At 41.5% G+C, this 21,637-nt stretch overlaps 1 protein-coding gene across 2 annotated transcripts in view; it reads left to right on the top strand.

The window, feature by feature from the left end:
• The window catches only part of plod2 (procollagen-lysine, 2-oxoglutarate 5-dioxygenase 2), a 170,094-nt gene that overhangs the window by 124,296 nt on the left and 24,161 nt on the right, over positions 1-21,637 (top strand). The window contains exons 11-14 of one of the 2 annotated variants that reach the window (XM_060834528.1): positions 2,175-2,279; positions 13,422-13,547; positions 17,162-17,303; positions 19,056-19,118. In XM_060834528.1, coding sequence (XP_060690511.1) covers positions 2,175-2,279; positions 13,422-13,547; positions 17,162-17,303; positions 19,056-19,118 — 436 coding nt within the window. The remainder of the gene's footprint in view (positions 1-2,174; positions 2,280-13,421; positions 13,548-17,161; positions 17,304-19,055; positions 19,119-21,637) is intronic. The other variant, XM_060834529.1, reaches the window with a different exon arrangement.

Genomic DNA, 21,637 nt, shown 5'->3' with positions numbered 1-21,637 from the left:
TTCTGCGATCATTCAGTACAACTGATAGGCTCATGTTGAAATACCCAGGAGCTGGACCAGGTGACAAGGTCAGCACAGACAAGTTGGGCCAAAGGGTCACTTTTCCGTGCTGTATGACCGATTTCCTATATTCCTATGACACCATTAGATTAGTTGCTACTGCCTAGAAGGGAATTTATTTTTAATTCACTCCTGAGATATGGTGTCACTGGTTGGACCAATGTTTATTACCCATCTGTGGCTGCCTCTTGAGAAGGTGGTGGTGAGCTGCCTTCTTGAACTGCTGTAGTCCCCCTGTTGTATATAGACCCACAGTGCCATCAGAGAGGAAATTCCAGGCATTTGAGCCAGGGACACGGAAGGAATGATGATATATTTCCAAGTCAGAATGATGAGTGGTTTGGAGGGGAACTTGCAGGGGGTATTGTTTCTATGTATTTGCTGCCCTTGAGCTTCTAGATAGAAGTGATTGTGGTTTAGAAGGTGCTGTCTAAAAAGCTGTGTTAATTTCTGCAGTGCACCCTATAAGATAGTATACAGTACTGCAACTGAGCGTCAGTGGTGGAAGGAGTGGATGTTTGTGGATGTGATGCCAATGAAGTGGGCTGCTTTGTCTTGGGTGGTTGAGAGTGTGTTGCTGGAAAAGCACAACAAGTCAGGCAGCATCCCAGATGCAAGAGAATCGACATTTCAGGCAAGAGCCCTTCATCAGAATGAAGGGTTCTTGCCCGAAATGTCGATGCTGCCTGACCTGCTGTGGTTTTCCAGCACCGTGCTCTCGAATCTGATCTCCAGCATCTGCAGTCCGTACTTTCTCCTTGTCCCGGGTGGTGGCAGGCTACTTGAGTATTGTTGGAGCTGCACTCATTCAGGCAAGCAGGGAGTATTCCATTACAGTCCTGACCTGTGCCTTGGAGATGGTAGACAGGCTTTGGGAAGTCAGGAGGTAAGTTAGGCGCTGCAGTATTCCTAGCTTCTGACCTTCTCTTGTAGCTACAGTATTTATATGACTAGGAGAAACTGAGGACTGCAGATGCTGGAGATCAGAGTTGAAAGATGTGGTGCTGGAAAAGCATAACCGGTCAGGCAGCATCAGAGGGTTAGAAGAGTTGATGTTTCGGGCATCAGGAATTCCTGATGAAGGGCTAATGTCTGAAATGTCGACTCTCCTGCTCTTCGAATGCTGCCTGACCTCCTGTGCTTTTCCAGTGCCACAGGTTTTGACAGTATTTATATGGCACCTCCAGTTCAGGTTCTGGTCAATGGCAATCTGCAGGATGTCGATAGTGAGATGATGATGCAGATCTGTTTTTTTTTTGTTTTTGCTAATGTGAATCACACCTTTGGAAGTCTCCGGAGTTCTGAAGGGATAGGATTGTAGGTTGTAGCTTGAGGATAAGTAACAAATTTAAAACACAAACGAGGAGGAATTACTTCTCTCAAAACATTGTAAATTCATGGAATTCACTGCCCCAGAGTGCTAGGATACTGACTTAACCAAAGGAAGAGAGATTTATAATTAGTCATGGTTTACTTAGTCATATGGAGAGTGTGCAGGAAAGTGGAGTTGAGGCCAGGATGAGATTGGCCATGATTATATTAAATGGCGGAGCAGGCTCGAAGGGCTTGAATGGCCTCTTCCTCTTAGTTTTTACATTCCTATGATTTAAGATCGTGCAAGATTCTCATGAGTTGTTTGGCATTCTCCACAGCAGTGGAGAGGCAGCACATTGAAATGGTACAAAATCGATACTAAACTTTGGCCTTGGTATTGTGAAGCAGGACTGCCTTCAATAGCTGAGTAACTCCGATAGATTGGAAGCATAGAGATTGTCAAATTTACCGACACGGCCTTTAAATATTTTCACCTGGTTTTGCATCAGGCAGCTGGTGTGATTGAAAGCTGACCGACTGACCAGTTATAAAAAACAAATCACAAAGGTATCAAAAGAACAAATTTCCTTTAAAAGTTTTTGTTGGAAGTTTATAATTTTTTTTCTATTTTTAAATCTGCCAACATAACCATAATGTCTTCAGCAAATCCTCAACGGCAAAAGGGTACTTTGTGATTACTTCCATTACTAAAGACAGTGATTTTGAATTGGTCAGCACTGTGGGTTTGAGGGAAGTTTAATTAGCCATTGATTACCACCCTCTTCCTTTTCTCAATATAGGGATTACTGTCGCCAGGATCCAGAATGTGATTATTACTTCAATCTTGATTCCGATGTTGTCTTGACAAACCCAGATACGCTGAAAATATTAATTGAGCAAAATAGGTAAGAAATTAATGCACAACTTGGTGCTGATTGAAGTGGATTTTGCAACCTTTTAAAAATAATGTGGATGAACACTTCAAATATCATGACACTCTCGGCTTTGGGCCAAGTGATGGACAGTGAGATTAATGCAGATAGGTTAGCATGGACTCGATGGGTTGAAGGGCCTCTCTGTGCTATATGACTCTATCATTCAGTGCATCAACTGTATATGTTTCATGGTCTAGATTAGAGTGGCGCTGGAAAAGCACAGCAAGTCAGGCAGCATCCGAGGAGCAGGAAAATCGACGTTTTGGCAAAAACCATTCCTGATGAAGGGTTTTTGCCCGAAATGTTGATTTTCCTGCTCCTCGGATGCTGACCGACCTGCTGTGCTTTTCCAGCACCACTCTGATTGAGACTCTGATTTCCAGCATCTGCAGTCCTCACTTTTCCCTGTATATGTTTCATGTGTTCTTAAGTCTGAATAAAAACAGGACAATACGCTCATCATTCTAACTTCAAAAAGCCTTTACTTGTAGCCAATTCCATAAAATAATGATTCTAAACCTGGAATGGTTGAGTCAAAAATGATCCGAAGATCTCCGTGGTTTAGCATACAGTGATAAATCCCTAATTACAGAAAATGCGTTGGTGGTAATTAGTGCAGTTTGATCAAACATGGAGAAGCTGATTTTAATTTGCCCGATCTTTGCAGCCTACCGCAGTTCCCGGCAGGATGTTAGTGAAGGCTGCCTCACTGAAATCAGTGCTCTGATATTGATCTGATATTGATTTGATTTATTACTGTCACATGAGCCAAGTTATAGTGAAGAATGTTGTCTTCCAAGCTTTACAGGAAGATCGTACTATACCGCAGGGTAACAGAACAGAATGCATGGTACAATGTGACAACAGCTGAGAAGATGCAGAGAGAGAGATCAACATTAACATTAAAGAGGTCCGTTCAAAAGTCTGATAACAGCAGGGATGAAGCTGTTCTTGAATCTGTTTGTACATGTATGCAAACTTGTCTATCTTCTGCCTAACACAAGAGATGGGATGGGAAGGGTATTTAGTTATATTAGCTGCTTTCCCGGTGTAGCAGGAATGATGAATTCAATAGATGGGAGGCTGGTTTGTGTGATGGACTGGGCTGTGCACACCACTCTCTGTAGTTTCTTTCAGCCATGGGAAGACCAATTCCCATACCATGCTGTGATGCATCCAGATAGGCTGCTTTCTATGGTGCGTCTCCAAGTATTTATCTGCATCTTTATGGACATTTCTTTAGTCTCCTGAGGCTAAGGAAATTGTATCCATGTTCTAATATTTGAGCAACATTCATCATCCTGTTTAGATATGAAGATCCGGCTCTGAGCACACCACGTCCGCAGTGGCACAGTGGGTTAGCACTGCTGTCTCACAGCACCAAAGACCAGGGTTCAATTCCCGCCTCAGGCAACTGTCTGTGTGGAGTTTGCACATTCTCCCCGTGTCCAAAAATGTGCAGGGTTGGCCATGCTAAAATTGCACCTAGTGTTAGGTGAAGGAGCTAAATGTAGGGGAGCTAGTCTGGGTAGGTCGCACTTCGGCGGGTCGGTGTGGACTTGTTGGGCCGAAGGGCCTGAGTTCACACTGTAAGTAATCTAATCTAAGTCCAGATTTTCCAATTTTAGTTGAAGGCCTACACATGGGAGCAGTAGTACAGGATTGAATTTGTCATGAGAGAAATTGTGGACAAGAAGTCAAATCTGCAAACCAGAAAGAGATCAGTTGGCCTAATGTACCCATAACGGCTCTAAGCAAGAACAATTTGCCAATTCCCCGTTTCCCTGTCATTGTTTTAGAACATAGAACATTACAGCACAATATAGGAACTTTGGCCCTCCATGTTGCGCCAACCTGTGGAACCAAACTGAACTCTATCTATCCTGCACTATTCCATTTTCATCCATATGTTTATTCAATGGCCATTTAAATGCTCTTAGAGTTGGTGAATCTACTACTGTTGCAGGCAGGGCAATCCATGCCCCTGCTACTCTGAGTAAAGAAACTACCCCTTCATACTAGCCACCACCATCTGAGGAAAAAGGTTCTCACTGTCCACATTATCTAACCCCCTCATTATCTTATATGTCTCAATTAAGTCACCTCTCAACCTTCTCTGTTACAAAAACAGCCTCAAGTCCCTCAAACTTTCCTCATAAGACCTTCCCTCTATACCAGGCAATATCCTAGTAAATCTCCTCTGAACGCTTTTCAAAGCTTCCTCATCCTTCCTATAATGCGGTGACCAGAACTGCAAACAATGCTCCGAGTGCGGCCGTGCCAGAGTTTTGTGCAGCTACAGCATGACCTCATCACTCCGAAACTCAATCCCTTTACCAATAAAAAGCTAACACACCGTATGCCTTCTTAACAACCCTATCAACCTGGGTGGCAACTTTCAGGGATCTATGTAAATGGACACTGAGATCTCTTTGCTCATCCACACTACCAAGAATCTTACCATTAGCCTAGTACTCTACATTCCTGTTGCTCCTTTCAAGGTGAATTTCCTCACACAGCATTAAACTCCATTTGCCACCTCTCAGTCCAGCTCGGCAGCTTATCTATGTCCCTCTGCAACCTACAAATTCCTTTGGCACTATCCACAACTCCGCCGACTTCAGTGTCATCTGAACATCATCTAACCCATCCTTCTATGCCCTCATCCAGGTCATTTGTAAAAATGACAAACAGCTATGGCCCCAACACCAACCCTTGCGGTACACTACTAGTAACTGAACTCCAGGATGAACATTTGCCATCAGCCACCACCCTCTGTCTTCTTTCAGCTAGCCAATTTCTGATCCAAACCACTAAATCACCCTCAATCCCAAGCCTTCATATTTGTACAATAGCCTACCATGGGAAACCTTATCGAATGCCTTACTGAAATCCATATACACCACATCAAACCCCTTTACCATCATCCACCTGTTTGGTCACCTTCTCAAAGAACTCAATATGGATTGCAAGTATTACCTACCCTTCACAAAACCGTGCCGACTATCCCTAATCAACGTATTCCTTTCTAGGTAATTATAAATCCTATCTCTTATAACCTTTTCCAACACTTTACCTGCAACCTGAGTTAAGGCTCACTGGTCTATAATTACCAGGGTTGTCTCTACTCCCCTTGAGCAAGGGGACAACATTTGCTATCCTTCAGTCTTCTGGCACTATTCCTGTAGACAATGACGATATAAAGATCAAAGCCAAAGGCTCTGCAATCTCCTCCCTGGCTTCCCGGAGAATCCTAGGATAAATCCAATCTGGCCCAGGTGACTTACCTATTTTCACACTTCCCAGAATTGCTAACGCCTCTTCCATGTGAACCTCAATCGCATTGAGTCTAGTAGCCTGTATCTCAGTACTCTCTTTGACAATTTGTCTTTTTCCAATGTGACAAAAAAATTTATTTAATGCTTGTCCTATGTCATCGGACTCCATGCACAACTTCCCACTACTGTCCTTGATTGGCCCTAATCTATCTTGTCATTCTTTTATCCATGATATACCTATAGAAAGCTTTAGGGTTTCCCTTGTTCCTATCTGCCATCAACTTATCATTTCCCCTCCTGGCTCTTCTTAGCTCTCTCTTTAGGTCTTTCCTGGCTACCTTATAATTCTCAAGTGCCCTAAGTGAACCCTCATGTCTCATCCTAACATAAGCCTCCTTCGTCCTCTTGACAAGAGATTCAACTTCTTTAGTAAACCACAGCTCTCTCACTAGACCACTTCCTCCCTGCCCGACAGGTACATACGTATCAGGGACATGCAGTGAATAAGCTCCACAAAGCAATTATTACCATCCCCTGCAGTCTCCTTCCCCATCCTATGCATCCTAAATCTTGCCTGATTGGATCATAATTCCTTTCCCCCATTTACTCGTGCCCTGTGGTACATACCTATCCCTTTCCATTGTTAAAGTGAACACAACCAAATTGTGGTCGTTATCACCAAAGTGCTCACCTACCTCCAGATCTAACATGGGGCCAGGTTCATTACCCAGTACCAAATCCAATGTGGTCTCGCCCCGTTTTGGCCTGTCAACATACTGTGTCAGAAAACCCTCCTGCACACATTGGACAAGTACTCAAACTATAGTATTTCCAGTCAATATTTGGAAAGTTATACTCCCCATAACAGTTACTGTGTTACTGTCATTCCTATCCAGAATTATCTTTGCTGTCCTTTCCTCTACATCCCTGGAACTATTTGGAGGCCTATAGAAAACTTCCAACAGGGTGACCACTCCTTTCCTGTTTCTAACCTCAGCCCGTACTACCTCAGTAGACGAGTTTTCAAACGTCCTTTCTGTCACCATAATACTGTCCTCGACTAACAATGCCACACCTCCCCCTCTTTTACCATCTTCTCTGTTCTTACTGAAACATCTAAATCCGGAACCTGCTCTATCCATATCTCCGAAGTGGCTGCAACATGGAAGACCCAGGTACAAACCCATGCTGCAAGTTCACCCACTGTGTTCCAGATGCTCCTGGCATTCAAGGAGACACACTTCAGACCACCTTCCTGCTTGCCAGTGCACTCTTGAGACTTTGAAACCATATTTCTGATCTCTCTCTCACAACCTCCGGGACACCGGACCTACAATTTAGGTTACCACCCCCCTGCCGAATTAGTTTAAATCATCCCGAAGAGCATTAGCAATTATTGTGTAGATTCCAGACCAGACAGCCACAGTACCATTAAGACAGTTAGATGATATTGCAATGGAATATTCTAGAATAAGAGTATGCTCCTCACCATAGGTGGTCTTTGTTGCTAATGTTGTTGAAACAGTAATCATTGTTGCAACAATAAGTACAATACCCAGACATTATGTAAATCTGAGATCTTAACAGCATTATCTATAGTGTTAATGAACTTCAAGAGACCTGCCTCAACAAGAACCAAGTCTTTGTGGTATGTGATACAAGAGCCACCATATAAGGAATACCCAGACTATATCATACTAACAGTAGTGTTTTACTCCAGAAATCATGTCAAAAGATTTAAAAGGGACCTAAGGGGCAACTTTTTCACGCAGAGGGTGGTGCATGTATAGGATGAACCATACATGAGGAAATGGTGGAGGCTGGTACAATCACAACATTTAAAAGGCATCTAAATGGATATATGAATAGGTAGGGTTTAGAGGGAAGTGGGACAAATGTGACCAGATTTATTTAGGCTGTCTGGTCAGCATGGATGTATTGGACTGAAGGGTCTGTTTCTGTGTTGTCCATCTCTGTGACTCATGCCTCACAGCCTTGCAACTGTTTAAGTTGATGTAATTTTCTTCGGTCTCAGTTGTGTCTTCCTCCACCAGAATTCCAGGGATCTACTTCCCAGATTCTGATTCACCACCAGATTGACCTTATTCTGAATCTTCCGGTTGGCCATTGACCCTGCCCCCACCCCCTCCATCAATGGAGTGAGCCAAGTCCCCCATCCCATGGCTTAAAGTTCTGACAGTGTTTTACACAGGTTTACCATAACTTCCCTTCTATTTTGCTCCATACTTCTGTTATTAAAACGCAGAGATCCAGTATTCATTGTGAGCTGTTCTCTCACTCCGTCAAGGCGTTGCTGTTCTCCGGCATTTTGCTTTGTATAGCGAATACGTTCTTTACACTGAGTTTACACGTTACATAAAATCAGGAGGCAGCAGCAAGATGCAAAATGATATTCACAAACTAAATTGGGGTGGGGGAGAAACAATAGGAGGCGATGTTCCTGTCGTGGGGAAGTGGGAGATCATTCGGGTTAGCGTTGGAAAGACACCTCAGAATAGGTAAGAGACAAGCAGCAGTGAAAGAACAAAGGGATTTGGATTGACATTGTTGCTGGACGACCTAACAGCGCTGTTTAAAATTTGTAGGTTTCAGCAATTATGATGAAAATAAACTATTTTCTCTCATTGAGGAATCTAGAGTGAGGCAGTGCATAACCTCGGACGGGAAGAGAGTCAGAAAGCACTTTTTTCAAAGAATGGGGAGTGGCAGATCCAGGTGGAAGTCAATGGATTTTTGCAAAAGAGGGGTTTTTTTAAAAAAAATTATTCCGTATCATGATGAAAGCATCACTGGCTAGGCCAGCATTTATCGCCAATCCTTAATCTGTCGAGAGGGCAGTTAAAAGTCAACCACATTGGGTTTGGAGTCACATGTCCCCTAAAGGACAATAGTGAACCAGTTGGGTTTTTATAACAATCAATTCATGGTTATCATTAATTCCAGATTTACATTGAAATAAAGTTCCAGCATCTGCCATGGTGGGATTCGAACCATGGGTCCCCAGAACATTACCTGGATCTTTAGATTACCAGTCTAGTGACAATACCACTAGGCCATCACCACCACCTCAAAGAATAGGAAATTAATATGCACACAGATGATTGGGGTACATAGAGCAGCAGAACAGATTTGTGGGACTGAATTCTTGTCGCTATGTTCTTCCTGGGTTCTATTCCCGAAAGCCCTGTTGAAACAAACTTCCGTTTTGTTTTGTTAATTCCCCTTTCTGATGGCTCACTTTCCAGACTATTTATACATGTTTGTGTAACCTGTAGCTATTTACTTTTTCCAACTATTTTGGCAGAAAATAACTCTAGCTTAACTTCGACCCAATTTAACTAGTGTAAACATTTTTGTTTTCATCCCTGATCAAAGAAGCAGGAAGAAAATCTAAGGAACTATTTTCAGTGAAATGCATTCTCCATCTGCAGAAATCTTCTATGGGCGGCATGGTGGCACAGTGGTTAGCACTGCTGTCTCACAGCGCCTGTGACCCGGGTTCATTTCCCGACTCAGGTGACTGACTGTGTGGAGTTTGCACATTCTCCCCGTGTCTGTGTGGGTTTCCTCCGGGTGCTCCGGTTTCCTCACACAGTCCAAAGATGTGCGGGTCAGGTGAATTGGCCATGCTAAATTGCCCGTAGTGTTAGGTAAGGGGTAAATGTAGGGGTATGGGTGGGTTGTGCTTCGGCGGGTTGGTGTGGACTTGTTGGGCCGAAGGGCCTGTTTCCACACTGTAAGTAATCTAAGCTAAAACCATGTTACTTCAACATTTAAAACACATCTTCCTGCTCCACCCTGTGGAGACCAAGCACTTTGGGTTCCACTTGCTGCTATTGTAGCTTTGTTGAATTAATTAAGCGTCAGCGCTTCAGTGGATGTTCCCCAGATGTCTGAACTGCAGAAAGCTATTACCAGTTTGGCTCGACTTATTCAAATGTGCAGCTCCATCAGTCTAAAGTGCTAACCTCTGGATAATTAAGTAGATCAGAATCAGGGCACAGCAATAGGTGTGATTGCAGATTGAATAGGGAATGCATTAAATTGCAGTTGTACATGCAAGGTAAGAGATGTGTCTTTTAATTAAACTAATCACTCCACTAAAATGCAATGAACATTTGAAAAAAGCTTTAGGAGATCAACTTGGCATTTTAAGCATTGATTTAATTTGCACCACCTGAGGTACAATAAACTTGTATTTAAAAGCACTCATAAAATTACAAGCAGAATATTGGGATCTTGAATGGGGAGCACTATATTGCCTTGTACCTGGGATGTTTTGAATTAGTCACTCAAAGTCAATATCATCAGGGTTTCTGTGAAGTATAAATGGTCATTTGACCAAAGTCAGTGAGTGGTAATCTGATCCATGTATCTGTCATATTATGGAACCAAATAAGAAATGAATGCAGATTTCATTAATTCTTTGCCTTCATAAATCACACCAAAGTTGAAAATAAAAAGTCTTAGAAGTCACTTACAGCCATTCAGCCCATTGAGATCATGCAAGCTCACCAATGTGTTAATGTTCCAATAGGAGATACATTTATATATCACCTTTGATGTCAACAAATGTCCCATGTTACTTCACAACAGACACAGGAAAGCAGTGGATTAGGAGCCAAAGAAATATTGGCAGGGGCAAAAACTTGGTGCAAGTCATGGATTATATGGAAGGCCTTCAGCTTGAAGGTGAATGAGTTCCTTAAGCATGCCAATCCCAAACTATTTATCACCTTTCTTGTTTCCAGGTGTTGCAATTAGTACAGAGAAAGCACCCACAATCAGCAGAGCTAAATAACCAGGGAAAACTATTTTAGTAGCTTTTAGTTAATGGATTAAGTCCGGGCAAGGACGTTGGGCAGTTGCCTTGTTAAGCTTTTAACTAGGACCATGGGATCTTGCACATTTGTTGAGAGTCCCTCAGCAGATGGAATGTCAGATTAGAATCTCACTCAAAAGACAGTCCTTCAACATGAGGAAACACCCTCACAACTGCACCCAAGAGCTACCGCATCTGAAGTGCTCAAGTATTTTGAGTGGGACTTGAACCCACGATCGTTGAACTCCATTGGAAATGTTACCATTGACTCAGCATACATGTCCAAACAGTCTCAGACACCTACTGCTGTTGCTCTCCCTCAATCTCCTGACACTGCTCACCATACATACAACACAGGAGCAGATGTAGCCCATTCGGCCCTTTTGAGCTTGCTCTGTCTTTCAAAAAGGTCACATCTGATCGGTGTGTGGTTTGAACTTCACATTCCCATCTCCCTCCAGTAATCTTTGACCATATTGCCAACAAGTTACCATCTAATTTCACGTTTAAAATATTCAGTGACCCCCACCTTCACCATCTTCAGAGGCAACGCTTTCTATCCTCATAAGTCAGCCCATTCATTGCCAGTGTCAGCTTGGGAAATCTTCTTTAGGCCACCTCCAATCTATTTGCAAGCTTCCTTAAATAAGGAAACCAAAACTGAAGACAGTGTTTGTGATGTGGTCTCACTAATGCCCTGTATAACTAAAGCATAATATCTTTGCTTTTCCATTCATTTTCTCTAATAACGTAGAATAGCATCTCATTACTTGCTGCACCCACAAACTAACCTCTTGTGGCTCATACATTAAACACCTAGATTCCACGGTTATTCATTATTCAAGTAATGCTTTGCTTTTTTTATTCTTCCTGCCAAAATGGACGACTTCAAATTTTCTCACGTTGTACTCTATCTGCCAGATCTTTTGCCCTATCACATGCAGATATCTATCTCCAAACTCCTCATGTCCTTTTCACCACAGGCTTTCCTACACATCTTCGTGTTGTCTATGAATCCCACTAATCACATTCCTACCACTCGGATAAAGATCCATTTATGTACACTCTGTTTTCTGCCAATCAGCCAATCTTCCATCTAGGTTGAAATGTTATCCACTAAACCATAAGCTTGTATTTTCAGAATTAACTTTTGATGTGGCACTTTAGCAAATGTCCTTTGGAAATCTGCTCCCAGAATCTGCTCAGATCTCTCTTCATTTGCATTGCTGCAGCTCCTTCTCCCCTTTCCTTCACTCACTCAGCTACTCCATTCCATTGATTGGCCTAAAGTTCTTGGACGTACCCTGGCTTAGAGAGTTGTTTTCAATTAGATAGCAGGAATTCTATTTCAACGATCCATTCATGGGAAGTGAGCATTGCTGGCTCATGCCTATTCCTAAGTTTCCTGGAGAAGGTGGTGCTGAGCTGACTTCTTGAACAATTGCAGCATTTGGGGTAAAAGGTCCCCCCATGGTCCTGTTAGGATTAGAGTTCCAGGAATTAGACTCAGCGACAACAAGGGAACGATGATTTGTTTCCAGGACAGAATTGAAGGTAATGCTATCAGCCATGATCAAATGGCAGAGCAGACTTGATGGGTCAAATGACCTAATTCTGCTGCTTTATCTTTTGGTTTGATGATATGGCTGCTGATATTTCAGAAGAGGAAAGGGAGCTCAGTGTAGGGGGCAAGCAGAGCCCAGGAGTGTAGGGTTGAAGTTTAAAACAGACCAGAGTGGAAGGTTATCATGCAGTAGTGTTGGGATTTAAAATTAGAATTAGATTTCCATTAAAGATAGCAATTCAAATTGTTATGTACCAGATCAATCTCCTCAAAACATCATGGAGATAGCATAGACCCAAACTTTTGTCTTGTTCAAAGGAAAGTGTAAGGTACTGTGTTCAAGATATGATTTGATTGATAAACACAGGCAAAGGCAAACTCAGCAAAACAGAGATCTCTCACTTGCTATATCATCCAGTCCAGGAGAAGGCACACAGAATCTAGCAGCAATGAGAAAATTCAAGTTATTTGCAGCAGCAGAGAGAGAGAGAGAGAGAGAGCTGTATCTAGCAGCTTCAAATCCATAACCCCAACTTCAACAACTGTAAGCATAACTTTAAACCCTGGGTCTATGTGAGTCTGACTCCACCCACTTATGCTTCAGTTGTCTACTTTTTTAAAAAAAAATTCCAAAGCTGTTTGCTCAGTTTTCCATGGCACAGACACCTCTGTCGAGTGTGTGGTACGAGAAAAGCACAGCAAGTCAGGCAGCATCCAAGGAGCAGGAGAATCGATATTTCAGGCAAAGGCCCTTCGTCAGGAATGATGGACTGAAGGCTATATGCCTGAAATGTCGATTCTCCTTCTCGGATGCTGCCTGACCTGCTGTGCTTTTCCAGCACCACATTCTTGACTCTGATCTCCAGCATCTGCAGTGCTCACTTTCTCCTCAGCAGACACCTCAGTGCTAGGTTTACAGCAACCCTCTTGAAGTGAAACCGGAAGACCAACTTCCTGTCAAAGGAACAAAGTTACAAAACCATTGAAAACACTAACTTTTCATCGAGCTGAAAGTAACTTGTTCACTAGAGCGGTAACATAGTCCTTGCCTTTCCTACTCACCTCATCATCAGAGCCACACTGTAGTCAGAAGGACACCTTCCCTCTGCACTCTTGGGGAAGACTCCATTTGAGACACAGTCAGGAATACGTGCCTTCACCTCACAGCTAACCTTGAGCTTCAGCCTACAGTTTTGCTGCTCCTTCTGCCAATTGTGTCTCTACTAATTTGAAGGGAATTTCTGTGGATTTATTTTGACGGACGGTAGTTAAACTAGCACTTAAAGCTTTTCCATTCACAAAGAGAATGAATAGTTCTGCAAGAAAGAAAAATCAATTTCTTAAAATGTTGGCATGTGTCAAATTTATCATTAAATTCATTGCAAAGTTTTTTTTTGCTGAGTCATAACTTGTCTCTTGTCCAACAGGAGGATAATCGCACCAATGGTCACCCAGCATAAAAAACTGTGGTCCAACTTCTGGGGTGCTCTGAGTCCCGATGGTTACTATGCCCGCTCTGAGGATTATGTTGACATTGTCGAAGGAAGTAGAATGTGAGTTGTATTCACTGTCATTCTGTACGAAGGATTGTCTAAAGATAAAGTTGCAGGAGAACCCAAGGGCTCCTCTCTCCTTGGGGAGAAACAATGGGTGGTGTTTTGACCTGAGGGTTACCACACCTCAGGTGTGGGGAGAGGTTGAGAAGATGATTCCTTCATGATAACCTCCACTAGTGCAGGAGCAGAACCCATGCTGTCAGTGTCGCTCTACATCACATACCAGCTGTCCAACCAATTGAGCTGACCAAATACCAACCCGCGGAGCTGTTCAGGGAACATCTCTAGGGCACACGCACCAAACAACCCCATCACCCTGTGGTTGACAACTTCAACTCCCCTTCCCACTACCCCAAGGACATGCAAGTCCTGGGCCACCTCCACCAGCAAATCCTAGCCACCAGACGCCTGAAGGATGGACTCCTCATCTTCTGCCTTGAGACCTTTCAACCACACGGCATCAATGCCGACTTCACTACTTTCCAAATTTTCCCCCTCCGATCAAACCCTCCAACTTGGCACTGCCTTGTTGAACTGTCCTATTTGTCCATCCTCCATCCCGTCTATCTACTCCATCCTCCCTACCAACCTATCAAAATTACCCCCCACTCTCATCCACCTATCGCCTTCCCAGCTACCTTGCCTCTCAACCCCACCCCACACCCCATTCCTGATGAAGGGCTTATGCCCAAAATGTTGACTCTGCTCCTCAGATGCTGCCTGGCCGGCTGTGCTTTTCCAGCACCACTCTTTTTGACTCTGACTCTCCAGCGTCTGCAGTCCTTACTCTTTCCTGAGAGTTGTCTGTAGTGTTAATCATGATCAGCTGTTGATATAGAGAGTGGGAGTAATATAAAGAAAGCGTAAGAGTGAATATCTCTGAAGTTGTAGCAGGGGGAGGTGAATCCGACCTTGATCCTGATGATTTCCTTGTCAGACTTCAACACTTGAACTGCATCAAGTGATTCGAGATGAGAAATTCTCTAGATGTCTCAGCAGTAGGTCTTGCCTTACAGAGATAATAGCCACAGCAGCTTAACGTCTCATAACACAAGGTGTGATGGTCAGATCTGGAACGTTTTATATTCCTTCAAGGATATGGGTGTGACAGACCAGGCTGGCACTTTTAGTCCATTCCTAATTTCCCAGAGGGCAGTTAAGAGTCTGCCACAGAATCCCTACAGTGTGCAAGCAGGCCATTCGGCCCATTGAGTCCACACTAACTCTCCAAAGAGCGACCCATTCCCTACAGTATCTCTGTAACCCTACATTTTCCCCAGCCAATCCACCTTCCCTGTACATCTTTGGATTGTGGGAGGAAACCGGACCGCAGAGGGGAGGTCCACGCAGACAAGGGGTAACTCCACACAGTCGCCCGAGGGTAGATTCGAACCCAGGTCCCTGTCGTTGTGAAGCAACAGTGCTAACCACCGAGCCACCATGCCACTCCCATTGCTGTGGAGTCCCGTCTAGGTAAGGGTGGCAATTTCCTTCCCTAAAGGGCATGTGTGAGCCAGATGTGTTTTTTTTTTTCTGATGGTGGTTTCACAATCTTCATAAATCCTGCCAGAGCAGAAATTAGAACCTGGGTCTCCAGAACATTACCTGAGTCTCTGGATTAAAAATCTAGTGATAGTATCACGAAGCCATCACTTCCCCTCTACAGGCAGTCTGCCGAGGAGTCTGTGCAACTGAATCCTCAGTGTGTGTTGATACTCGATTCAAAAGACACATGTAGGATAACGTTTGTTGCTTCTCCCAAATAAAGTAATAATTTCAAAACTCTTTCAATTTTTATGATGCTATATTCTTGTCGCCATCATGTAGCACAAGATAATGATTTTATCATAAAAGGAAGGTATTGCAAATGTTAGAAATCTGAGCCAAAGCAGTAAATACTGGAAATGCTCAGCAGGTCATGTAGCATCTGGTATAAATGGTAAAAACAGTACCAATGCTAACGACTGTCACTGAAACCAAAAACCATAGGAACAAAGCAGCAGAGATTACCATCTGGGATTGTTGAACTCTGTGTTGAGTGCAGAATTTGTGAAGTGCCTAATTGTGGGTGAGGTGCAGTTCATTGACCCATTGAGCTTCACCTCATCTTTCAAGTGGGCATTTTATAGCCTTCCAGATGCAGCAGCAAGTTCAATGATTTCTGATCATAAACTGGTCTGTCTCTGTTTTTTTTTTGTCTGCTTTTGTGTTTGTTTTATGTTTTTAGTTGGATGCATTATCAGGACTACCATGTCAGGAGTTTGAGCCTGATTTAGCTAGTTGCTATATCAATGTTGGCAGAACATAGAACAATGTTGTGTCACCTTGTGAAACCAATCTGAAGCCCATCTAACCCACACTATTCCATTCTCATCCATATGTTTATCCAGTGACCATTTAAATGCCTGTAAAGTTGGTGAGTCTACTACTGTTGCAGGCAGTGCATTCTACACCCCTACCATTCTCTGAGTAAAGAAACTACCTCTGACATCTGTCCTGTATCTATCATCCCTCAATTTGAACCTATGCCTCCTCGTGCTATCCAACACCATCTTCGGAAAAAGGCTCTCATTGTCCACCCGATCTAACCCTCTGATTATCTTAAATGTTTCAAGTTGCATGTATCTTGTGGTGTCAATGTAGCTAAAACGAGGAGGTGGGGGAGGAAATTATTGCAGTGATTTTGTCTTTCTATTTAAATGGCTTGGTTTTTTATTTTGCTATTATCATCTCCTTTGTCTTTTTCTACCACCCCTTTTTATAATTTAAACTATCTGACTTTCCACACTACCCCACACACCACCTCCCTCTCCCTGCTCCTTCTATATTCACTTAATACATGTCAAACCAAATTGTTTAGTCAAACTGCAATGTTAACTCAGTGTTTCTCTCTCCACAGACACTGCCTGACCTACTGATTACTGACTTTATTTCTGTGTTTAAAGAAAAGTTGTGTGGTTTAATGTTGACACATAAACAGATAGAAAATACGTCTGAGCTTCCAAGCAACAGACATGTAGTGCTATTGTTACAAGTTTATTCTGGTGCCAGCAATCCTCAGAGTATCCATTCATAATGCAGCACACTTCACAGCATGGGTATGCTTTGTACGGATGGGCAAAAAATTCTGACCCAACCACTGACACACATTCCCAATGAATGAGGAAAAAAAAAGCATGTATAAACTACTGCAGACATACACATACATTACAGTATACATTTTCCTTTTAATTAGGATATGTACAATTCTTATAATGGAACATTTTGGTCAAATGGCTTTGTGTTTTAAGACCATTTGTAAATTTAAGCGTACAGTTGGTTCTACTGTAACACTGTACTTCTGTGTTCATGCAATCCCATGCTATAAGAAAATCATGTAATAACAGCACTAGTGGAGCCGGAATCATGTTATAACCAATACACATTTTAAAAGTTCACAATTTAGAAACAGTGTCCCCAATTAGACAATCATATGATAGCAAATTTGCATTAATGATACACCGTTATAGCAGAACGACCTGTACTGTTTTTCTGTATGTATGTATGACTTTAGGATATTTGCGTTAAAAAGGTAATAACATACTTGCATTTCCTTGTGATGTTCCTTGTAGGGGTATCTGGAACGTTCCCTACATAGCACACGTGTACCTTGTCAAAGGAACTGCCTTGAGAACAGATTTAAAAGAGAAAAATTATTTTAACCAGGACATGATGGATTCTGATATGTCACTTTGCAGAAATATCAGGGAACAGGTAAGAGGTTGGGTGTGTTCTATTTTTGCAAGAATGTTTTTTATAGTATTCATCTTGGTAAGTCTTTTGTCAGAGATTCTATCTCAAATAGACTTATCCAATTATAACAATATTATAAATGATTCATAAGTGAAACTCTCCTTATAAAATCAACTAAAGCACACTGCTTAAATATCTTAACTAAATTAGTAATTTAACCTTATTGATAATTTGCTACAATAATTTTGATTGTCAATTGCAGCAATGTAAGTAAGGTAAATAACCACTCAGTGAAATGGGCTCTTTAATTATTCTTGAATAAGCCTCATACTGCATGTTTCACTGAGGGGATCACTTGTATCAAAATTGCATGTGACCTACCTAACTATCATATGAAAATAAAATTTCAAAACTGTTCTTAATATTATGAAGTGGTATTGTAAAAAGGCCTGCTGAATAATTTATTTTTAAATGTTGTAATTTGCTTATTATTGTTATATTGTTTCTACATTTTAAAAGTGATAAAGAATCATTCTTTCTTGTAAAACTTGCCAACTTTCCTATTTGAGTCAGTCAATTAGGGGCTCTACACCATTGTGAATGGTGAATAAATGCAAGTAAATTTTCTTTAAGGAAACAAAATAACTTTAAGATTATTTTTAGTTCATTGGTCTGAGAGTTTACATTTGCATCCCAATTAATTATTTCAGGCAGTTGCCTCATTCAGAAATAGGGGGTTGATTGTAATATTCAATGCCAGTGAATATAAAAGAAGGTATTGCAGATGCTCAATATCTAAAACACACAGAAACAGAAAGTGCTGCAGAAACTGAGCAGATTCTGAGGAAGGGTTTCTGAAATCAAAATGTTTACTCTGTTTTCTCTACAGACGTTATCAGACGTGCTGAGTCTCTCCAGCAACTTCTGTTTTTGTGTGTTACAAAGGAGCTAATGTGTTCAAAGTCCTGAGTTTTCTGTAAGAAAGTTATCAAAGTTTTGCTTTAAGGACAGTTCTCTCTTTTTTTTAATCCATGTTTTCTACTGGCTAAGTAGGCAATAACTGTGACAGTTTTTTTTTAACTTTTACTGTAGCTGTTTTATAATTGCTTAAATTAGAACCAAAATATGCAGTTTTCACCATTTCTATTCATAAACAAATAAGTAGGCGAAAAACCAACTGACCTCAAATCAGAGAGTTGGCAAGTATTGTACTCTCCTTGACGTGGCACTGGCTCCATGTGCACATGCTGTTCCTTAAGAGGCATGATGTTCCTGTCTCTACTTGATATATTTGTCATCTCTTTGGTCACCTGTTTGCCAATTTATCTTTTGCCTTCTCGGTTTTGACCCCACAACTGGAAGTGATTGTTTTTTGTATTGTTCGTTTGCACCATGTTCCTGAATCAATTGGATCACGTGGCTGGTGTTGCACTGCACTACCTTTTATTAACCCCTCTCTGCCTGAATTGACCACCATTAACCATGCTCCTGCATCACTAACCAACTGAGTTAATATTGTAATGATCAGTCGAAGGGGCTGGGCTGTGGTTCTGTCTCATGTCAATGTTGGATAAGCGGGTTGTTGTCTTTCACTTGTTTTCTGTAGCTTTGTTATGCAATTGCCTGTTGGATGTGAGCCAGACACAGCTTTATTGGCGACTCGTGCTCTTTACTGGCTCTCTGGTGCCTGCTCTTGTCTACCTTCTCAGACGTGTTCCTGGTTTTGTGTAAACAAGATGATGAATCTTACCCAGTGCTTCTCCTTTGTTTTAGAAAATAGAAAAGAAAACTCGCTCCCCTACTCCGGAAAGTTTCCATATGTTCAAGCCCCCAAAGGTTTATGTTTGTTTCTACGTTTTTTTTCTAAAAATGCTTCGTAATTTTGATTTTTCCAACTAGATATTTTTCTAGTTGTGTTAAGCATTTGTTTAAATTCTGTACTTGTGTGTGTATATATATCCTGTCTGTTGTCCATTGCTTATCGTAATTTTTCTCATGAAATATTCGTTCCGTTTATTGCTTGAAGAATTGGTTTGACGAGCTCAGAGGATAAGGATATCATTTCAATAGGATAACTGTTTTACCAAACTGACTCGAGCAAAAATCCAAGTTAGGAGGAGTTGGCTTCTTTTGTGAGAGATCAAATGTCTTTTTTAGAAAGCTTTTATCCCTTTATGTCAAGTTTTAATAATCAGAGAAGCTAAGTTGTCTTGTTTGTGTGCGCATGTGTATTTGTTTGTGTGTATGAGTGTGTGTAGTAAGTAGAATATACACTGAAGAGCCTTGAAATCTGGTCAGTCATTAAGGGAATGACCTTGATGCACAGTGGAGCATTATGGAATAATTCTTTATATGATGAAAAATTGCATAACTGGTGTTATTGAGAGAGTGTCTATCCTTGAGAAATACCTTTCTTCAGACCCTCACTCTTGGAATATGGGTGTTGGCGAGCCGGTGTTTGTTACTCATCCATTGTGGCTTTGGAAAAGGATGTCAGAGAACAATCTCCTTGAACAATTGTGATATACGTGCTAAAAATACTTCTGCTGGCTCGGACTTCAAGGATTTTGATCCAGTCATAGTGAAAGGATGAGGATAAACATCAATTGAGGAGAATGTCTGCTTCAGGGAAAACTTGATTGTGGTTACATAAAAACATTGGAAAAAAAAGGAGAACTCGATTGTACCTTGGCATCTACTCTGCTGTCCACTCCAATCAAGACTGGTTTCACCTTTCCTTTCCCTCTTGATGCCTTTATCTTTTAATTCCCTGGGAGACCTGGGGTACACAAGGCTTAAATCCATGTAATGGTGGAGGATCAGTGACCCTTTTTGGTATTCCCACCTGGTTCCTGTCCTTCCCTTTTAGGTGGCAAGGTTTGGTGGGCTTCTGCTGTAGATGATGCATATTAGATTCATGGTGGAAAACCTGGCCGTTTTCAGGTGTCAGATGAGCTGCTTTGTCCTGGCTGGTGTCAAGCTTCTCGAGTTTTATTGCAGTGAAGATGAAAGGAAGAATATTCTGGAATGTTGGAACTGATTTCCATCAGACGGACCTTTTTGATACTGTGAATCTGATAAGGAAGATTCTGAAGCATTTTAGGAACTCCAGAGTCCTATGCTGCTTTCTCATTGGAGATTGTAAAAGAGGGCTGAAGCAAACTGAGATAATATGCATATTATTGAGAATAATGAAGATTATGGAGAACACTTGGATATTGTCTCTTATTCGATAAACAAGACAGAATCTGAATACTTCAAAACTGGTTCCCTGGAGGTTACAGAATATAGAACAGTAAGAATATTACTGCTTATCTTATTTTTTGAAAATCATATGAGTAGGAAAGCTTTAGATAAATATTTGGGTTTATCTCACAGGCATGAAAAGCACATTTCCACAGTAAACCATTCTAAATCTGTGTTGGATTTGAAATAGGAAATGCTGTGCTACCTTATTTATTTTGTAAATGTGTAATCGTCTGGCATGTGGATGATAATACAGCTGTATCACAGCTGTGTGTGCAAACTCAATTGCCTCGTGAATCTGGAAGTAGAGTTTTGATTATAAAGAGCACCAACATTTTAATATAAGCTATTTTAAATTTGCCTTTTGCGTGTAAATTTGACCTCTACATTAGAAACAGTTTGGCAAATTTAAAAACTTATTGTTTCACACTTGTCCTGAAGATACTGGTTAACCAGGGATGTCTTGTCAAATTTGTTTATTGCTGCTTCCCATTGTAAATGATATATAATGAGGAAACTAGGATCACAGATACTAAATTATTTAGGAGCTAATTACTGCAGATGCTGGAACATGTACTGAAAACAAATTGCTGGAGCATGTCAGATAGAATCCATGTCGAGAAAGCAAGCTAATGTTTCAAGTCTCAAATTTACCAATTCTAAAGTTTACGAATCTGGAATCCCATTAAATAACAGGGATAGTCACATCGCAGAACTCTAATACAGGTTGTTCTGCTGTAACATGCTTTTCGTCAATGCGAATGGACTGTAACGTGATTGACGAATTGTGGATGCTGTTTGGATAATGTGAACGGATACAGCAATCCTCTACAGCGTAATTTTCTGTGGCGGTTTTCCATAGTGTGATTTTCTATAGTGTGAGGTTGCAGAGCAACACTACTGTCTCATTATAAGAATGCCTTGTATAGCTGTTATTTTTCCAATTAATTGGAGGTTTCCAGGAGGAAAAAAAACATTGATTTACTGAAAACCAGAAAATGAAGGGTATCATTTGTTGAAAGGGAACCTCACTATTATGTCCTGCATGCAGTTGTGAATAAGGTTTTACATCACAGTCGTGTCAAACAATACACTAAACGATATTTATT

This window comes from Hemiscyllium ocellatum, chromosome 13, assembly GCF_020745735.1.
Source record: "Hemiscyllium ocellatum isolate sHemOce1 chromosome 13, sHemOce1.pat.X.cur, whole genome shotgun sequence".
Lineage (NCBI taxonomy): Eukaryota > Metazoa > Chordata > Chondrichthyes > Orectolobiformes > Hemiscylliidae > Hemiscyllium > Hemiscyllium ocellatum.
The sequence above is the reverse complement of the archived record's forward strand: the minus strand, read 5'-3'. Positions and strand labels throughout refer to the sequence as shown.